At 36.1% G+C, this 20,214-nt stretch overlaps 1 protein-coding gene across 12 annotated transcripts in view; it reads left to right on the top strand.

Moving 5' to 3' along the window:
• The window catches only part of ZNF280D (zinc finger protein 280D), a 136,776-nt gene that overhangs the window by 35,648 nt on the left and 80,914 nt on the right, over positions 1-20,214 (top strand). For all 12 annotated transcript variants that reach the window (XM_059180581.1, XM_059180587.1, XM_059180588.1 and 9 more), the window contains 2 exons: positions 8,299-8,469; positions 8,789-8,898. In XM_059180581.1, coding sequence (XP_059036564.1) covers positions 8,299-8,469; positions 8,789-8,898 — 281 coding nt within the window. The remainder of the gene's footprint in view (positions 1-8,298; positions 8,470-8,788; positions 8,899-20,214) is intronic.

The following is a 20,214-nucleotide window of genomic DNA, read 5'->3' as shown; positions in this document are numbered from 1 at the left end:
TTCATTTCACTTAGCATAATACTCTCTAGCTCCATCCTTGTCATTGCAAATGGCAAGATTTCATTCTCTTTTATGTCTAGTAGGGTTCTATTATATACATATTCATCTTTATCCATTCATCTGTGGATGGACATTTTGGCTCTTTCCATAATTTGACTATTGCTGATAATGGTGCTGTAAACATTGGGGCGCATGTATCCCTTCGAATTAGGGTTTTTATATCCTTTTGGTAAATACCAGTAGTACAATTGCTGGATGATAGGGTAGTTCTATTTTTAACTTTTTGAGGAGCCTCCATACTGTTTTCCGGAGTGGCTACTCCAGTTTGCATTCCTCTTTCCCTGTATCCTCGCTAATATCTGTTGTTTCCTGTGTTGTTAATTTTAGCCATTTTGACTGGTAATGAGGTGATATCTCATTGTAGTTTTGATTTTTATTTCCCTGATGATGAGTGATGTTGAGCATCTTTTCATGTGTATATTGGTGATCTGTATGTCTTCTTTAGAAAAATGTCTGTTTAAGTCTTTAACCATTTTTGAAATGGATTATTTGTTTTTTGGGTGTTGAGTTTGATAAGTTATTTACAGATTTTGGGTACTAACTCTTTATTGGATAGGTCATTTACAAATATCTTCTCCCATCCTGAAGATTGCCTTTTAGTTTTGTGGATGTTTCCTTCACTATTCAGAAGAAGCCTTTTATTTTGATGGAGTCTCAAGAGTTTGCTTTTGTTCCCTTTCACAAGAGACATGTCTAGAAAGAAATTGCTATAACCAATGTCAAAGAGGTTACTGCCTATGTTCTCCTCTAGGATTTTTAGTTCATGTCTCAACGTTTAGGTCTTTCATCCAATTTGAATTTATTTTTGTGTATGATATAACAAAGTGGTCTAGTTTCATTCTTTGGATATTGCTATTCAGTTTCCCTAACACCATTTGTTGAAGAGGACATTTAAAAAAAGTTTTTTTTTAAATAGATTATATTTATTTGAGAGAATGAGCACAAGTCGGGAGAGCAGCAGACATAGGGAGAGGGAGAAGCGGGCTTCTCACTGGGCAGGGAGCTTGATGTGGGGCTCCATCCCAGGACCCTGGGATCATGACCTGCACTGAAGGCAGATGCTTAGCAACTGAGCCACCCAGGCACCCTGAACTGTCCTTTTTCCATTGAGTATTCTTTCCTGCTTTGTCAGAGATGAATTGATAAAACTATGCGTTCATTTCTGGGTTTTTTATTCTGTTCTATTGATCTATGTTTCTGTTTTTGTGCTAGTATCATACTGTCTTGGTGACTATAGCTTTTTAGTATAGCTTGAAATCTGGAATTTTGATGCCTCCAGCATTAATTTTCTTTTTCAAGATTGGTTTGGCTATTCAGCGTCTTTTGTGGTTCCATACAAATTTTAGGATTGTTCTAGCTCTCTGAAAAATCCTGGTGGTATTTAATAGGAATTGTATTACATGTGTAGATTGCTTTGGGTAATAGGAATTGTATTACATGTGTGGATTGCTTTGGGTAATATAGACATCTTAACAATATTTATTCTTCTAGTCCATGAGCATGTAACATTTTTCCATTTTTTCTTTTTAAAGATTTTATTTATTTATTTGACAGACGGAGACCATAAGTAGGCAGAGAGAAGAAAGCAGGCTCCCTGCTGAGCGGAGAGCCTGATGTGGGGCTCGATCCCAGTACCCTGATATCATGACCTGAGCCGAAGGCAGAGGCTTTAACCCACTGAGCCACCCAGGCACCCCACATTTTTCCATTTCTTTGTGTCCTCTGCAATTGCTTTCATCAGTGTTTTATAGTTTTCAGAGTCAGATCTTGTATCTTTTTGGTTAGATTTATTCCTGAAGTATCTTACGGTTTGGGTACAATTGTAAATGGGAATGATTCCTTGATTTCTCTTTTTGCTGCTTCATTATTGGTATATAGAAATGCATCAGATTTCTGTATGTTGATTTCGTATCCTGCAACTTTGCTGAATTCATGTGTCCGCTCTAGCACTTTTTTGGTTGAGTATTTGGGTTTTCTATATAAAGTATTATGGTATCTGCAAACAATGAAAGTTTGACTTCTTCCAGGATGCCTCCTGTTTCTTTTTGTTGTCTGATTGTTGTGGGTAGGAGCTCCAGTACTATGTTAAATAACTGGTGAGAGTGGACATCCTTGTCCTGTTCCTGACTGTAAGGGAAAGGCTTTCAGGTTTTCCCCATTGAGGACAATATTAGCTGTGGGTTTTTCATATATGGCCTTTATGATGTTGAGGTATGTTTCCTCTATCCCTACTTTGTTGAGAATTTTATTATGAATGGATGTTGTACTTTGTCACATGCTTTTTTGTATCTGTTGAGAGGATCATATGGTTCTTGTCGTTTCTTTTATTATTATGGTGCATCATGTTGATTTGCAAATGAGTCACCCTTGCAGCCCAGGAATAAATCCCACTTGATTGTGGTGTTTCATTCTTTTAATATACTATTGGATTTGATTTGCTGGTATTAAGAATTTTTGCATCCATATTCATGAGGGATATTGGCTTATAGTTCTTTAGTAGTTGAGTCTTTTTCCTCGTAGAATGAATTTGGAAGTTTTCCTTCCATTTCTATTTTTTTGAATAGTTTGAGAAGAATAGGTGTTAACTCTTCTTTAAATGTTTGATTGAATTCTCCTGTGAAGCCATTTGGCTCCTGACTTTTGTTTGTTGGGAATTTTTTTGATTACTGATTCAGTTTCTTTACTGGGTTGTCAGTCTGTTCAGGTTTTCCATTTCTTCCTATTTCAGTAGGAATTTATTCATTTCTTCCAGGTTGTCTGATTTGTTAGCATATAGTTTTTCATAATATTCTCTTATAATTGTTCGTATTTCTTTGGTGCTGGTTGTAATTTCTTCTCTCTTGTTTGTGATTTTATTTATTTGGGTCCTTTCTTTTTTTGATAAATTTGGCTAGGGGCTTATAAATTTTACTGATTATTTTTCAAGTAGCCAGCTCCTGCTTTTAATGATTTTTTTTTCTATTTTTTTTTCTGCTTTAATCTGTATTCTTTCCCTTCTACTGCTGACTGTAGGCTTCATTTGTTGTTCTCTTTCTAGCTTCAGTAAGTGTAATGTTAGGTTGTTTATTTGAGATTTTTCTTGTCTTTTAAGGTAGGCCTGTTTTCTTATATATTTCCCTCTTATGACTACTTTTGCGACATGTCAGTGCTTTTTGACCAATGTGTTTTCATTTTCATTTGTTTCCATGTGTTTTTTAATTTCTTCTTTGATTTCCTGGTTGACCCATTCATTTTTCAGTAGCATTTTGTTTAATCTCCACATGTTGTTTTCCACATTTTTTTCTTGTGGTTGACTTTAAGTTTCATAGTGTTATAATCAGAACATATGCATGGTATGATCTTAGTCTTTTTGTACATGTTGAGACCTAATTTGTGACCTAGTATGAGATCTATTCTGGAGAATGTTCCTAGTGCATTTGAAAGGAATGTGTATTCTGCTGCTTTAGGATGGAATGATCTGAATGTATCTGTTAAATCCTTTCTGTTCGAGTGTGTCATTTAGAGCTGTTGTTTCCTTGTTGATATTCTGGTGAGATGATCTGTCCATTGATGTAAGTGGGGTGTTAAAGTTTCCTACTGTTACTATATTATTATCCACAAGTTTCTTTAATTTTGTTATTAATTGCTTTATATATTTGGGTGCTCACATGTTAGGGTATAAATATTTATAATTGTTAGATCTTGTTGGATAGGCCCCTTTATTATGATATTGTGCCCTTGTTCATCTCTTGTTACAGTCTTTGATTTAAAGTCAAGTTTGTCTGATGCAAGTATTGCTGCTCTGGCTTCCTTTTGATTTCCATTTGCATGATAATATTTTTCCATCCCCCAGTTTAAATGTTCAGGTATCTCTGGGTCTAAAAAGTCTTTTGTAGGCAACATATGGTAGAGTCTTTTTACTTTCTTTTTTTTAAATCCATTCTGATACCTTTTGTCTTTTGATGGGAGCATTTAGTTCATTTACATTGAGAGTAATTATTGATAGATGTGTATTTAGGGCCATTTTATTACTTGTTTGGTTGTTATTTGTGGAGATTTTCTCTTTTCTTTTCTTTTCTTTGTCACTTATTGTCTTTCTTTCCACTCAAGAGTCCCTTAATATTTCTTGAGGGCTGGTTTAGTGGTAATGAACTCTTTAAGTTTTTGTCTGGGAAACATTTTATCTCTCCTTCTATTCTGAATGATAGCCTTGCTGGGTAGAATATTCTTGGTTGCAGATTTTCCCCATTCAGCACTTTTTTTTTTTTTTTAAAGATTTTTATTTATTTGACAGATCACAAGTAGGCAGAGAGAGAGAGGAGGACGAGTCAGGCTCCCTGCTGAGCAGATAGCCCAATTCGAGGCTCGATCCCAGGCGAGATCTGCAGCTAGCTTTATGGGTCTTCCTTTGTAAGTTAGGGACTTTTTTATGACTATATTTTGCAAATTTAATTGCAATATGTCTTGGTGTTGGCCTGCTTTTGTTGATTTTGATAAGAGTTCTCTGTGTTTCCTGGATGTGGATGTCTATTTCCTTCCCTGGATTAGGGAAGTTTTCAGCTGTTACTTCCTTAAATAAGTTTTCTGCCCCTTTTCTCTCTCCTTTTTGTGGGATTCCTGTAATATGAATGTTAATTACATTTGATGGAGTCACTGAGTTACCTATGTCTATTCTCATTATACATAATTCTTCTTTTCTTTCATTCAGCTTCATTATTTTCCATAGTTCTGTCTTTTGTATCACTTATTCATTTCTCTGCTTCTTCATCTTTGTGTTCTCTGCATCTAGTCTGTTTTCAAATCTCAGTTATTACATTTTTCATTTCTGACTTACTGTTTTTTAACTGTTTTATCTCTGCCGTAAGGGCCTCCCTGAAGTCTTCCATTTTTCTTTTTTTCAAGCCCAGTGAGTAGCCTATGATTGTTGCTTTAAATTCTCCATCAGGCATATTACCTGTATCTGTTTTGATTAGATCTCCGACTGTAACTTTTTCTTGTTGTTTCCTTTGGGATGAATTGTTCCGTCATGGCATTTTGTGTAAGTCTCTTTCTTCCGTGAGTTAGAAAAGCCTGTTATATTTCCTGCTCCTGAGACTAACGGCTCTATGAAGAGGCCATATAGTGTCCAGAGCTTGATGCTTCAGGGTATGTCTCTGGTGTATGCCGCAAGCACTGTGGTGCTATGTGTTGGTTGCTCTGTCATTCAGTTCAGTCATATGGGGATTTTCTTGCCTGCGGTGGGTAGTGTTTGGGCCTTGCCCAGCATGTGGCAAGTTTTAACTAGGTGCACTCTGGTCTGCTGCTTATTAAATGAGATGTGATGCTACTTCCGCTAGAACTGAAGCCTTGCAGAACTTTCTGGTTGGGAGATGTGGTGTGTGCAGGGGTTTCAGTTGGGAGGTGGGGGGTGGGGAGAGAAATGGCACCAGCCTATTCCTTTGTCCCCAGAGAGGGGGCTTCATGCTTGCTGCTCTTAGGAAAGGACACCCAGAAGAGCAAATGAATAATTTTCCTTTATGCATCCCAGGCATTTTTCAGATTGCTGTTTTCTTGCGGTCTCTGGGTTGCTTGCCTGCCAGTAGCCTTACAGTGCACTTTGCCAGCCCTGCTGACCTTTAAAACTCCAAACTTTAAAGATGTGGTGTGGGTGGGGGCCTGCATTGGTCTTCCGGTGGACCATCTTGCTGCACTGGGACTAATGCCGATTTAACCGAGAAGGGCGCTTGTGTCAGAGGAAAGGGTTGTGGGACTTGGAGCAAGCAAGCTAGACAGCCAATGTCCAGCTAAGCTTCCTTTAGTAGGCAGCTCCGTGCCTCTGCTGAGGGACAGGGGAAGGAAATAGCATCCACTGGCTCTTTTGTCTTTGGAGAGGTGTCTCTGTAAATACCACCTCTCACAGATGTGCTCCAAGAAGAGTGAGCAATCTCCCTGCTGTGTGCCTTAGACTTTCCTCAGATAGTGTCATCTGCCTCTGGGGTTGTTTGCCTTCTTTCTCTCCGGGAGTAGGCAGTGCCCTCAGGAGGTCTATTCTAGCCAAGCCCACCAACCTTTAAAATTTCAGTCTTCAAGTCCTGCTGTTTGCAAAAACTTGTGAAAATCAGCCCTTCTCGTTTTCCCAGCCAGTGGCTTTGGGGAATTGTTCTCCTTGTGCCTCTCTTAGCCACCAGGGCTCTCTCCTCTGCAGCACCCATGATCCCTTTCTCTCCCAAGCTATGTCTCCATATTTCCTACCTTCGTAGATGTGGCCTCTTTTCTCCCTCTAGTTGTGATGTCAGTCTGAGGTTGATTTCTTGGGTAGTCAGAATGATTTGATAATTATCTAGTTGTGTTCAAAGGACGAGAGGAGCCTAGGATCCTTCTACTATGCCACCATGTTAGTCACCCCCCCCCCAATTAATTTAATTTTAAAAAATTCAAGTATAGGAGCACCTGGGTGGTTCAGTTGGATAAGTGTCCAACTCTTGATTTTGACTCAGGTCATGATCTTGACTTAGGTCATGATTTCAGAGTTGTGAGGTCAAGCCCCACATCAGGTTCCATCCATTCTGGGTGTGAATCCTGCTTAAGATTCTCTCTCTCTCTGCCCCTCCCCTTTAAAAAAAATTCAGGTATAATTAAATAGTGATTTATTAGTTTCAGATGTATAGTATAGTGATTCAGTAATTCTGTACATTACTTGGTGCTTATCACAATAAGTTTATTTTTAATCCCCTTCACCTCTTTCACCCATCCCTGTACCTACCTTCCCTCTGGCAACCACCAGTTTGTTCTCTGTATTTTAAGTGTTTGGTTTTTTTCTTTCTGTCCTTTTTTTCTTTGTTCATTTGTTTGCTTTCTTAAATTCCACATGTGAATTAAATCGTATGGTATTTGTCTTTCTCTGACTTACTTACTTACTCCTTTAGCATTATATCCTTTATGTCCTGTAGAGCCATCCATGTTACTGGAAATGGCAAAATTCCATTCTTTTTTATTCCACTTATTTAGGTGCGAAATCTTTATCCATTCATCTCTTGGTGGACACCTGCATTACTTCCATATCTTGGCTATTGTGAATAATGCTGCAATAAACATATCTTGTAGTGTTTTTGTATTCTTTGAGTAAACAGCCGGTAGTGGAATTACTCATATGGTAATTCTATTTATAATTTTACTCATAGCATATGGTAATTCTACTTTTAATTTTTTTAGGAACCGCTATACTGTTTTCCACAGTGGCTGCACTGGCTTGCATTTCTGCCAACAGTGCATGAGGGTTCCTTTTGTTCCTCATTCTCATCAACATTTGTTATTTCTTGTCCTGATTGTAGCCATTCTGACAGGTGTGAAGTGATGTCTCATTGTGCTTTTGAATTGTATTTCACTGTTAACAGGTGATTTTGAGCATCTTTTCATGTGCTTGTTGGCCATTTTTATGTCTTTGGAGAGATGTCTGTCCATGTCTTCTGCCCATTTTTAATTGCATTATTTGGGGGTTTTTTTTGGTGTTGACTTGTATAAGTTATTTTTATATTTTGGATATTAACTCCCTCTTATATTTTGGATATATCTTTTCCCATTCGGTAGATTGCCTTTTTGTTTTGATGGTTACCTTTGCTATGCAAAAGTCTTTAATTTTGGTGTAGTCCAAATAGTTTAATTTTGCATTTGTTTCCCTTGCCCAGAGGAGCCATATCTAGAAAAATGTATCTGTGGCTGATTTCAAAAATGTATCTGTCTATGTTTTCTTTCAGAAATTTTATGGCTTCAGATCTCATATTTAGGTCTTTAATCCATTTTGAGTTTATTTTTGTGGATGGTGTATGAAAGTGGTCCAATTTCATTCTTTTGCATGTAGCTGTCCAGTTTTCCCAACATCATTGTTGAAGAGACTTCTTCCTATTTTATATTCTTGCCTCCTTTGTTGTAGATTAATTGACCGTATAAATCATGAGTTTATTTCTGGGCTCTCTATTATATTGCATTGATCAGTGTGTCTCTTTTTGTCCAGTACCATACTCTTGATTACTACAGCTTTGTAGTATATCTTGAAATCTGAGACTGTGATACTCCTGTTTTATTCTTCTTTTTCAAGGTTGATATTTGGTACACCCCCTGACTTCTGATCATAACAGTTTTTAATCATTATTTATTGTCAGTTGAATGATAGGATAATTCAATTGTATTACATCTAATTTAGCTCCAAAATAGTTTTACTTTGTTATAAGGAATATGCCTAAGTGTTTAAAATTATACTTCCCACTATTTAATTCATTGTAGGTATGAATGAAAGTTCGTTTTTATCAAAACGTCCTTCTACTTCTGAAGTAAACAGCGTTAATCCAAAAAAGCCAAAGCCCAGTGATGGTATTTCTGGATTAAATTCTTCAGCTGTATTTCCTTCAGTTAAATCTCTTTCAGTGACATCTTCCCAGGCTGCATCATCAAAAGGTAAATGTGAAATGTGGCATATAAAAAAGAAATTATAGGGGCTCTTGGGTGTCTCAGTTGGTTAAGCATCTGACTCTTAATTTTGGCTCAGGTCATGATCTCAGGGCTGTGAGATTGAGCCACAGTGGACTACATTGTGGACATGGAGCCTACTTAATATTCTCTGTCTTTCTCCATTTGTCCTTCCCCCCACTTAAAAAAAAGATTATTTATGCATAAGTTTTAGAAGTTGTAGTAAATTTTAGAAATTGTTATTAGTGGTTATTTAAGGTTATAAAGTGATGAATTTTGTATTATATGTGTTTTGAATTTATTTTAGGTACAAATACCTCTTCAAATCAATCTAAAAATGGAACACCTTTTCCGAGAGCTTGTCCAAAGTGCAATATTCATTTTAATCTTTTGGATCCTTTGAAAAATCACATGAAGGTAAAACTTTTTCAAAATTTAATTTTAAAAAGGCTTGCAAATCCCTAGAAATACTGATTGATTTATAGTAAATGTTTTGTGGAGACATTTAGGTAAAAAACTTCTCCTAGTGGTGTTTCCATATAATTTAGGCAAAGATTTATATTCATAATGATTATTTTCATATAAGATTTTGAAATTTCCTCTGAATCATCAAATTTTAAGATTGAATTTATATGTATTATAACATATGCTTTTTATATTCTAATTTTAAATGAAAATAAGGTATTAATCAGAATATTTTAATTTAGTAGATTTGGTATACTACAAATTAAAAAAAAAAAGACTTTTTTTTCCATTTTATTTTATCTCTTTTTGGTGTTCCAAAATTCATTGTTTATGCACCACACCCAGTGCTCCATGCAATACGTTCCCTCCATAGTACCCATCACCAGGCTCACTCCACCCTCCACGGCCCCCTCCAAAACCTCAGTTTGTTTCTCAGAGTTCACAGTCTCTCATGGTTTCTCTCCCCCTCCGGTTTCCCCCATCTCACTTCTCCTTTCCATTTTCAATGTCCTCTGTGTTATTCCTTATGCTCCACAAGTAAGTGAAACCATATGATAGTTGATTCTCTCTGCTTGACTTACTTCACTCAGCATAATCTCTTCCAGTCCCGTCCATGTTGATATAAAAGTTGGGTATTCATCCTTTCTGATGGAGGCATAATACTCCATTGTATATATGGACCATATCTTCTTTATCCATTCATCCGTTGAAGGGCATCTTGGTTCTTTCCACAGTTTGGTGACTATGGCCATTGCTCCTATGAACACTGGGGTACAGATGGCCCTTCTTTTCACTATATCTGTATCTTTGGGGTAAATACCCAGTAGTGCAATTGCAGGGTCATAGAGTAGCTCTATTTTTAATTTTTTGAGGAATCTCCACACTGTTTTCTAAAGTGGCTGTACCAAATTACATTCCCATGAACAGTGTAAGAGGGTTACCCTTTCTCCACATCCTCTCCAATACTTGTTTACTTTCTTATTAATTTTGATCATTCTAACTGGTGTAAGGTGGTATCTCAATGTGGTTTTGATTTGAATCTCCCTGATGGCTAATGATGATGAACATTTTTTCATGTGTCTGTTAACCATTTGTATGTCTTCTTAGCATTCATTCCTGATTAAAACGATTCAAAGTATAGTGGTAGAGGGAACATTCCTCAACTTCATAAAATTTTTCTATGAAAAACCCACTAAATATCATCCTCAGTGGAGAAAAGCTGACAGCCTTCCCTCTGAAATCAGGAACACGACAAGGATATCCACTCTCCACTGTTCAACATAGTACTAGAAGTCCTAGCAACAGCAATCAGACAACAAAAAGAAATAAAAGTTATTCAAATTGGCGTGAAAAAGTCAATCTCTCTCTCTTCGCAGATGACATGATACTTTATATGGAAAATCCAAAAGACTCCACCCCCAAAATGCTAGAACTCCTACACCAATTCAGTAATGTGGTAGGATACAAAACCAGTATACAGAAATCAGTTGCTTTCTTATACACTAGTAATGAAAATACAGAAAGGAAAATTAGAGAATTGATTCCATTTACTATAACACCAAGGACCATAAGATACCTAGGAATAAACCTAACCAAAGAGGTAAAGGATCTGTACTAGAGGAACTATAGAACACTCATGAAAGAAATTGAAGAAACCACAAAAAGATGGAAGAGCATTCCATGCTTATGGGTTGGAAAAATAAACATTGTTAAAATGCCTGTACTGCCTAGAGCCATCTATACATTCAGTGCCATCCTGATCAAAATTCTACTGGCATTTTTCAAAGAGCTGGAACAAACAATCCTAAAATTTGTATGGAACCAGAAGAGACCCCTGAATTGCTAAGGAAATGTTGAAAAAGAAAAACAAAACTGGGGCATTACGTTGCCTGATTTCAAGTTTTTCTACAAAGCTGTGGTCACCAAGACAGCATGGCACTGGCACAAAAACAGACACATAGACCAGTGGAACAGAGTAGAGAGCCCAGATATAGACCCTGAACTCTATGGTCAAATAATCTTGGAGGAAAAAGAAGGAAAAAATATACAGTGGAAAAAAGACATTCTTTTCAATAAATGGTGCTGGGATAATTGGACAGCTATGTATAGAAGAATGAAACTCGACCATTCTCTGATACCATACACAAAGATAAACTTGATATGGATATAAAACCTCAAAGTGAGGCAGGAATCTATCAAAATCCTAGAGGTGAACATGGGCAGTAACCTCTTCGACATTGGCCACACCAATTTCTTTCACGATATGTCTCCAAAGGCAAAGGAAACAAAAGTGAAAAGGAACATTTGGGACTTCATCAAGATCAAAAGCTTCTGCACAGCAAAGGAAACAGTCAACAAAACAAAGAGGCAACCCACGGAATGGGAGAAGATATTTACAAATGACACTACAGACAAAGGGCTGATAGCCAAGATCTATAAAGATCTCCTCAAGCTCAAAACTCAAAAAACAGATAATAATGTCAAAAAATGGGCAGAAGACATGAATAAACACTTCTCCAAAGAAGACATAAAAAAAGACATTTTTATATAGTTTCTTCAGTTATCTTATTTTTGTGTCTATGGTAATATGTGCATATCACATTATACAATGAAAATCTAAATTTTACATTTAATTTTCAACAGTCAGACTTAAGTCCCAAATGATGGAGCATTTCATATGAAATAATTATTTTAACTCCATTCAGAATGTAGATTATGTAATTGTCCTTAATTAATTCAGGTTTTTTTGTTGGAGTAGTAAGCTCTTGAAATTAAATTTCAAAAAAATTTCAGGGGCACCTGGGTGGCTCAGTTGGTTAAACAGTTGACTCTTGATTTTGGGCTTAGGTCCTGATCTGAGGGTCATGAGATCCAGCGTGGTGTTGAGCCCAGATTTGGACTCCAGGCTGGGTGAGGAGTTGGGCTTAAGAGTTTCTCCCCATCTTCTTCTGCCACACCCCCTAAGAAAAGGAAAAAAAAAGAAATTTTCAAAGTACAAATGAAATATGGGGTGTAGGTAACATTTCACTTGAAATATTTTAGTGTGTATTACAGTATCCCACTATGGTCTGAGGATAGCCTATATCTTCTTTGTATGCCTAGTATAAATGGCAGGAAGGGGAAGAGGAAGAAAAAGGTCCAGGTAGATTATATGAAGAAAGAAAGGAAGGAGGGGTGGCTTTATGGCTTGGAACAGCATGGAGTCTGCTTGGAACTCTCTCTCCTTCTCTGCCTCCCTCCCAGCCTCCACACTCACTTTCTGTCTCTCTCTCAAATAAATAAATAACTCTTTAAGCAAATACAACGTTTGACAGAAAAAGAAAAAAAAAATAAGGGAACTTTTTAAAGAATTTTAAATACCATCTCTTTATTCATATACAAACCTGTATTGGTCTATCACTACTCAGCTCCCATAATACAGTCCCTGATAACTGCACTTGTGTTTTCTTCTTGTATGAGAATTAACCTGTACAAGTGCTTTCACTTTTTTAATCTGTATAATGTTTTGATGAGATACCTTTTTTTTTTTTTATGTTTTGAATTTGGAAAAAAGGGTTAAATTCTTTAATTAACTTTTAATTACTTGAGTAGGTAATACAGTGATACTATTCAAAATAAGAAGTTTATAAAGTCACACAAGTGAAAAATCATAATTGTGTCTCTTATTTACCTGGTTGCCAGAATGGCTCTCAAAGAATTTTTATTAGTTGGTTTTTTTATTTTCCCCAGTTTTCTTTTTGCATATACAGGTAACAGAAATGTTCTTATTTCCTTTTTGTTTTGTATATAGTTTATTATATATACTTCAGTACTAGGGAAACTAGCCATTTTCCAAAATGTAGCTTTACATCCAAAATGTATTATTACATTGTTTGGGATTAGTCATATTAGAAACAACCAAAATTTCATACAATATTCATGTAATAGAGCAACACTACACAACCTTTTTAAAGAATGGAATCTCTATAATAGGTTATGATATGGAAAGATCTCCAAGATATATTTTTGCACTAAGTTAAATATAATGTGAATAACTTACGTGTGTTTATGTCATAAAGTGTTGTGATGTAATAGGAAAAGGAAGTTAAAAACTGAGTAGATTCTTTGCATTCTAGTTTATGCATTTTATATATCAGTTGAAGTTTTAGTATTACAACAATGATTTCCATTTTTGAAAAATGTGATTTTTAGATTCTTTATAAATGACTTTTTGCTGTTATTCAAGATAAGTAGATGACTACATCAAGAAATAATGTTTCAATAAAGAATATCTAAAACATAAAGCAAAATCCTACAATAATAAGAGCAATTTATCTGAGACCATGTGCCAGACTACTAAACTTTAAATATATTATCTTATTTAATCCTTAGAAAATTCTTTGAGATTGACATAATTCTCATTGTTTTATAGCCAGTTTATTTAAAGACATATTAAAGACATAACAGTTTATCTAAAGACATAATATGTCTTTTATTAAAGACATATTTAAAGACATAAAGGCATTCACACTTTTAATGGTAAAAACCCAAGTTCTAACAAATTTTTCCTTTTTTAGTGTGTAGGTTATTTGGTGTTCATGGAAACTTGAAAATAGGTAAAAAATTTAAGTTATAGAATTCGATATTTATCAACCAGATTTAGCATATTAATTACATTATTTAGATATTTGTATTTTTATTTATTTTGTTGTCTGCTTGATCTTACACGGATTGAGCAACACCATATATCAGTCTACATCTTTCATTACTAATATTTTCTTGGATATATTGCAGTTCTGTTTTAAGATTGTTGTTTTTGACATAGATGAATCTCATAATTGTATACATCCTTTAACATTTTTATATGTTCTTTTTGTCTCAATGTTTAATGACTTTTAGGCTTACAACCCGTGGTTTCTTATGGTTTCCATTTGTCTGGTATATTATTTGTGCGTCCTTTTCTTTACCCTTTTAAATCATGTTATGCCCCTTGGTTTCAGTAGAGTTGATTTTTCCTTTGTGATCCTATATGAAAATCTCTTTTGTTATGGCACTTGAGTTAAACTTATTTGTATAGAGTACATGATAGATTTACTTGGTCTTGGTTCTGTCATAATTATTTATTTCCATATGTTTTTAAAGATATTTATTTATTTATTTATTTGAGAGGGAGAGAAAGAGCGCACAAGTAGGGGGAGCAGCAGGTAGAGGGAGAAGGAGAAGCAGGCTCCTCACTAAGCAGGGAGACTGATGCAGAGTCCTGTGATCATGACCTGAGCCAAAGGCAGATGCTTAACTGATTGAACCAATGAGGCGCCCCGGCATGGTTTTTTCATTATATTTATTTATTTATTTAAAAATCTTTCATTATGTGGTTGCTTTGTATGTATGTAGCTTAGGTTTTTAGGGAAGCTGTATTTTTGTTCTCATTTAATTTTAATGTTGATATAATTCTAATAGTCTTCTATTCCTTTGGCCATTCTTTAATATTAAAATTAAAGTAGTATTAAATTTTCTGTTCTTAACCCACCCATCCTTACCTTCTCCTCTCCTACCTGATTTTAGTAAGTGTTATCTTTCTGAGTGTTTACCTTTGTACCATCAAGATTTCTCATACCTATACTACTTCATTTGGTAGCTCTAAATGATATTCTTTGATGTACTGTTAGTATATGTGAGGTAATCATGAACCTTCTTAGCCTTATGTTCATTGTCCTTTTACCCCCTCCACAGTTTTTATTTGTTGATTTTATCATTTTTTCATTGCCATGGCAGATAACATTTGCATTTGATTTTCTTAACCTTATTTCTGTATTTGTTACAATCTTTTCTCACAGTAAATATATTCAGTGTTGATTACCAGTCTGTTGCTTACCGTTTCTTTAGTTATCTCGTTTGGCTGAAGTTCATCCTCTAGAAATTTTCCTCAAGAAGTAATAGTTTTGAGTTCTTTCATGTTCAAACAGTTTGACTATATTCCATTCTTGAAAGATAGATAGTTTGGCCATATATAAAGTGGTTTGGATCCGTTTCTGGGTTCTGTTCTGTTCCATTGATCTGTGTGTCTGTTTTTGTGCCAGTACTGTACTGTCTTGATGATTACAACTTTGTAATACAGCTCGAAGTCTGAAATTGTCATGCCATCAGCTGTGGTTTTCTTTTTCAACATACTTCGGGCTATTCAGGGTCTTTTCTGATTCCATACAAATTTTAGGTTTATTTGGTCCAGTTCTGTGAAAGAAGTTGATGGTATTTTGATAGGGATTGCATTAAATGTATAGATTGCTCTAGTTAGTATAGACATTTTAACAATATTTGTTCTTCCAATCCAAGAGCATGGAACATTTTTCCATTTCTTTGTATCTTCCTCAGTTTCTTTCATGAGCATCCTATAGTTTTCTGGATACAGATTCTTTGCTTCTATATGTTTGGTTTATTCCGAGGTATCTTATGATTTTTGCTGCAATTGTAAATGGGATCGACTCCTTAATTTCTTTCTTCTGTCTCATTCTTAGTGTATAGAAATGCAACTGATTCCTGTGCATTGGATTTTATATCCTGCCACGTTGCTAAATTCCTGTATGAGTTCTCGCAATTTTGGAGTGAGGTCTTTTGGGTTTTCCACATAGAATGTCATGACATCTTTAAGAGTGAGAGTTTGACTTCTTTGCTGGTTTGGATGCCTTTTATTTCTTTTTGTTGTCTGATTGCTGAGGCTCAGACTTCTGGTACTATGTTGAACAACAGTGGACATCCCTGCCATGTTCCTGACCTTAGTGGAAAAGCTTTCAGTTCTTCCCCATTGAGAGTGATACTTACTGGGGACTTTTCATATATGGCTTTTATGATATTGAGGTATGTTTGTTCCCTTTATCCCTACACTGTGAAGAGTTCTTTAATAGTTTTTAAAAAAATATTTTATTTATTTATTTGACAGACAAAGATCACAAGTAGGCAGAGAGGCAGGCAGAGAGAGAGGAGGAAGCAGGCTCCCCACTGAGCAGAGAGCTCGATGCAGGGCTTGATCCCAGGACCCTGGGATCATGACCTGAGCAGAAGGCAGAGGCTTAACCCACTGAGCCACCCAGGTGCCCCTATGAAGAGTTTTAATCAAGAAAGGATGCGGTACTTTGTCAAATGCTTCTTCTGTGTCTGTTGAAAGGATCATATGGTTCTTGTCCTTTCTTTTATTTATGTAGTATATCATATTGATTGATTTGTGGATGTTGAATCAACCTTGTAGCCCAGGGATAAATCCCACTTGTTTGTGGTGAATAATCCTTTTAATGTCCTGTCAAATCCTCTTGGCTGGTATTTTGGTGAGAATTTTTGCATCCATGATCATCAGAGATATTGGTTGGTAATTACCTTTTTTGGTGGGGGTCTTTGTCTGGCTTCTGGGATCAAGGTAATGGCTTCATAGAAAGAGTTTGGAAGTTTTTCTTATATTTCTATTTTTTGAAACAGCTTCGGAAGAGTAGGTATTAGTTCTTCTTTAAATGTTTGCTAGAACTCCCAAGGGAAGCCATCTGGCCCTGGGCTCTTATTTGTTGGGAGTTTTTGATTACTACTTCGATTTCCTTGCTGGTTATGGGTCTGTTGAGGTTTTCTGTTTCTTCCTGGTTTAGTTTTGGTAGTTTATGCTCCCTAGGAATGCAACCATTTCTTCCAGATAGCCTAATTTGTTGGCATATATAGTTGCTCATATGTTCTTGTAATTGTTTATATTTCCTCAGTGTTGGTTGTGATCTTTCCTCTTTCATTCATGATTTATTTGAATCCTTTTTCTTTTCTTTTTGATAAGTCTGGCCAGGGGGTTATCAGTTTTATTAATTCTTTGAGAGAACCAGTTCCCAGTTTTGTTGATCTGTACTATAGTTCTTTGGTTTCTGTTTCATTGATTTCTGCTCTGATCTTTATTATTTCTCTCCTCTTGCTGGGTTTAGGGTTTATCTGCTGTTCTTTCTCCAGCTCCTTTAGGTTAAGGTTAGGTTGTGTATTTGAGAACTTTCTTGTTTCTTAAGAAAGACATACATTGCTATATACTTCCCTCTTAAGGCCACCTTTGCTGAGTCCCGAAGGTTTTGAACAGTTGTGTTTTCATTTTCATTTGTTCCCATGAATTTTTAAAATTCTTCTTTAACTTTGTGGTTGACCCATTCATTCTTTAGTGTGATGCTCTTTAGCCTCCATGTATTTGAGTTCTTTTAAATTTTCTATTGTGGTTAAACTCAAGTTTCAAAGCATTGGGGTCTATAAATATGCAGGGAGTGATTCCAGTCTTTTAGTACCAGTTGAGACCTGATTTATGACCCAATATATGATCTGTGCTGGAGAATGTTCCATGTTCACTTGAGAAGAATGTGTATTCTGTTGCTTTAGGTTGCAGTGTTCTAAATATATTTATGAAGTCCATCTAATCAAGTATGTCATTGAAAGCCCTTATTTCCTTGTTGATCATCTGCTTAGATGATCTGTCCCTTGCAATGAGTGGGGTGTTAAAGTCCTCTACTATTATTGTATTGTTATCAATACGTTTCTTTAATTTTGTTATTAATTGGCTTATATAATTGGCTGCTTCCATGTTAGGGGCATAAATATTTACAACTTTTAGACCTTCTTGTTGGATAGACCCTTTAATTATGATATATAGGAAAATTGGGACAGCTACATGCAGAAGAATGAAACGGGACCATTTCCTTACACCCTACACAAAAATAGACTTGATGAAAGACTTAAATGTGATACAGGAATCCATCATAATCCTAGAGGAGAACACAGGCAGCAACTGCTGTTACCTTGCCTGCAGCAACTTCTTCTTTTCCTTTTTTTTTTTCAAAGATTTTATTTATTTATTTGACAGAGAGAGAGATCACAGGTAGACAGAGAGGCATGCAGAGAGAGGGGGAAGCAGGCTTCCCACTGAGCAGAGAGCCCAGTGGGCTTGATTCCAGGACCCTGAGAGCATGACCTGAGCCGAAGGCAGAGGCTTAACCCGCTGAGCCGCCTAGGCACCCTGTCCACAGCAACTTCTTGCTAGACACGTCTCCAAAGACAAGGGAAACAGGCAAAAATGATCTTCTGGGACTTTATCAAGATAAAAAGCTTTTGCATAGGATAGGAAGCAGTAAAAAAAAAAACCTAAAAGGCAGCCTATGGAATGGGAGCAGATATTGCAAATGACATATCAGATAGAGATAGTATCTAAAATCTATAAAGAACTTAACAACACCCAAAGAACAAATAATCCAATCAAGAAATAGGCAGAAGTCATGAAGTGACATTTCTTCAAAGAAGACATCTAAATTGCCAACAGACACATGAAAAAGTACTCCACGTCACTTGGTATCAGGGAAATAGAAATTAAAACCACAGTGAGATACCACCTCACACCAGTCAGAATGGCGAAAATAACAAGTCAGGAAAACACAGGTGTTGATGAGGATGCAAAAAAGGAGAACCCTCCTACTCTGTTGGTGAGAATGCAAGCTGCTGCAGCTACTCTGGAAAACAGTATGGAGGTTCCTCAAAAAGTTGAAAATAGAGCTATTGCACAACCCAAAATTGCACAGTAGGGATTTTCCCCAAAGATACAAATGTAGTGATCCTGAGGGGCACCTGCACCACAGTGTTTATAGCAACAATGTCCACAATAGCCAAACTGTGGAAAGAACCCAGATGTCCATCAACAGATGGATAAAGAAGATGTGGTGTTTGTGTGTGTGTGTGTACATACACATCACACAATGGAATTCCACACAGCCATTAAAAAATTAAATTTTGCCATTTGCAAGGACATGGATAGAACTAGTGTATATTATTATGCTAAGTGAAATGGGTCAATCAGGGCAAAATAATTGTTATATGTCCTCAATTACGTGTGAATTTAAGAATTTAGGGAACAAAACTAGAATATCGTAGGGTTAGAGAGGGAAAAGTAAAGACTAAGAGAGGGAGACAAATCATAAGAGATTCTTTTTTTTTTTTTTAAAGATTTTATTTATTTATTTATTTATTAGAGAAAGAAAGAGAGAGCAAGCGCGAAAGCGAGCACAAAAGCAGGCAGAGTGGCAGGCAGAGGTGGAGAGAGAAGCAGGCTCCCTGCTCAGCAGAGAGCTGGATGTGGGACTTGATCCCAGGACGCTGAGATCATGACCTAAGCTGAAGGCAGAGGCTCACCCGACTGAGCCACCTAGGTGCTCCAAGAGATTCTTAGGATCATAGGAAACAACTTGAGGGTTGCTGGAGGGGAGAGGGGTGGAGTGATGGGATATCTGGACGCTGGACATTAAGGAGGGCCTGTAATCTAATGAGCACTGGGTGTTATATAAGATTGATGAATCAGTTACCTCTACCTTGGAAACCGGTAACACGTTATATGTTAATTAATTGAATTTAAATTTAAAAGATTAAAAGGATGTAAAGTAAGTTGGATCCTACTTTGAGGATCTTGTTTGTGGTGGTTCTGTTTTATAATATTGAATATTGCTGTTGAGAAATCTGGTATAAGCCTGAATTATTTTGCTCTTTATAAGTGATTTGATCTTTTTGCCTAGCTGTCCATACGATTCTTTATTTTGGAATACTGATAATTTTATAATGACTGAGTTGGTGTTGGGGTTTGGGTCAGTCTTCTCTGATATATAACATGCTCTTTCTGCTTATATGTTTGTGTCTTTATTTTAGTGTATGTTTGTTTCTTGTTTCATATTCATATTTTAAAATACTGTCCCATACTATTGTTTTGTCTTTTTGTGGGAGGGGAGAATGTTGTCCAGTATGCATTCGTTTGATGTCCCTTGTCTGGCATATCTGTCATTTTCTTTCTAATCCTTTTAGCACTTAAATTTTCTTTATTTGCTTTTGTCATTGTCAGTCTTTGTGTCCTTCATTTTATTTTCCAATGCCTGTTCACCATTGTTCTTTCTGTCTTTATCTCTCTGATTTCTCTACTTTTCCCTCAATTTTGCCACTCCTTTTTAAGATCTCTTTTGTCTTGCCATCTCTTGTTGCTTTGTGGTTTTCCGAATAGACACAGTTACTTCATTAAATTTTTAAAAATTTGTAGCAAAAATTTTGGATACTATTTTCATCTGCAACTGCTCCATGGTGTTTTTGTCAGAATTTTACGTTTTCCTCCTTATCTTATTTTTGTTTAGATGTAAGTTTCAATCATAGTGAAGAGCAAGTTGGATTTTCTTGGGCTAACTCTTTTGTACAAGGCGCATTTTAGGAAGGATTGCCAGGATAATCTTATATCCTACTAACTGGTTTATACACCTTTTTGCT

The sequence above is a fragment of the Mustela lutreola genome, chromosome 7 (assembly GCF_030435805.1).
Source record: "Mustela lutreola isolate mMusLut2 chromosome 7, mMusLut2.pri, whole genome shotgun sequence".
NCBI classification, from domain to species: domain Eukaryota; kingdom Metazoa; phylum Chordata; class Mammalia; order Carnivora; family Mustelidae; genus Mustela; species Mustela lutreola.
Note: the sequence above shows the minus strand (reverse complement) of the source record. Positions and strands in the feature narration are given on the sequence as shown.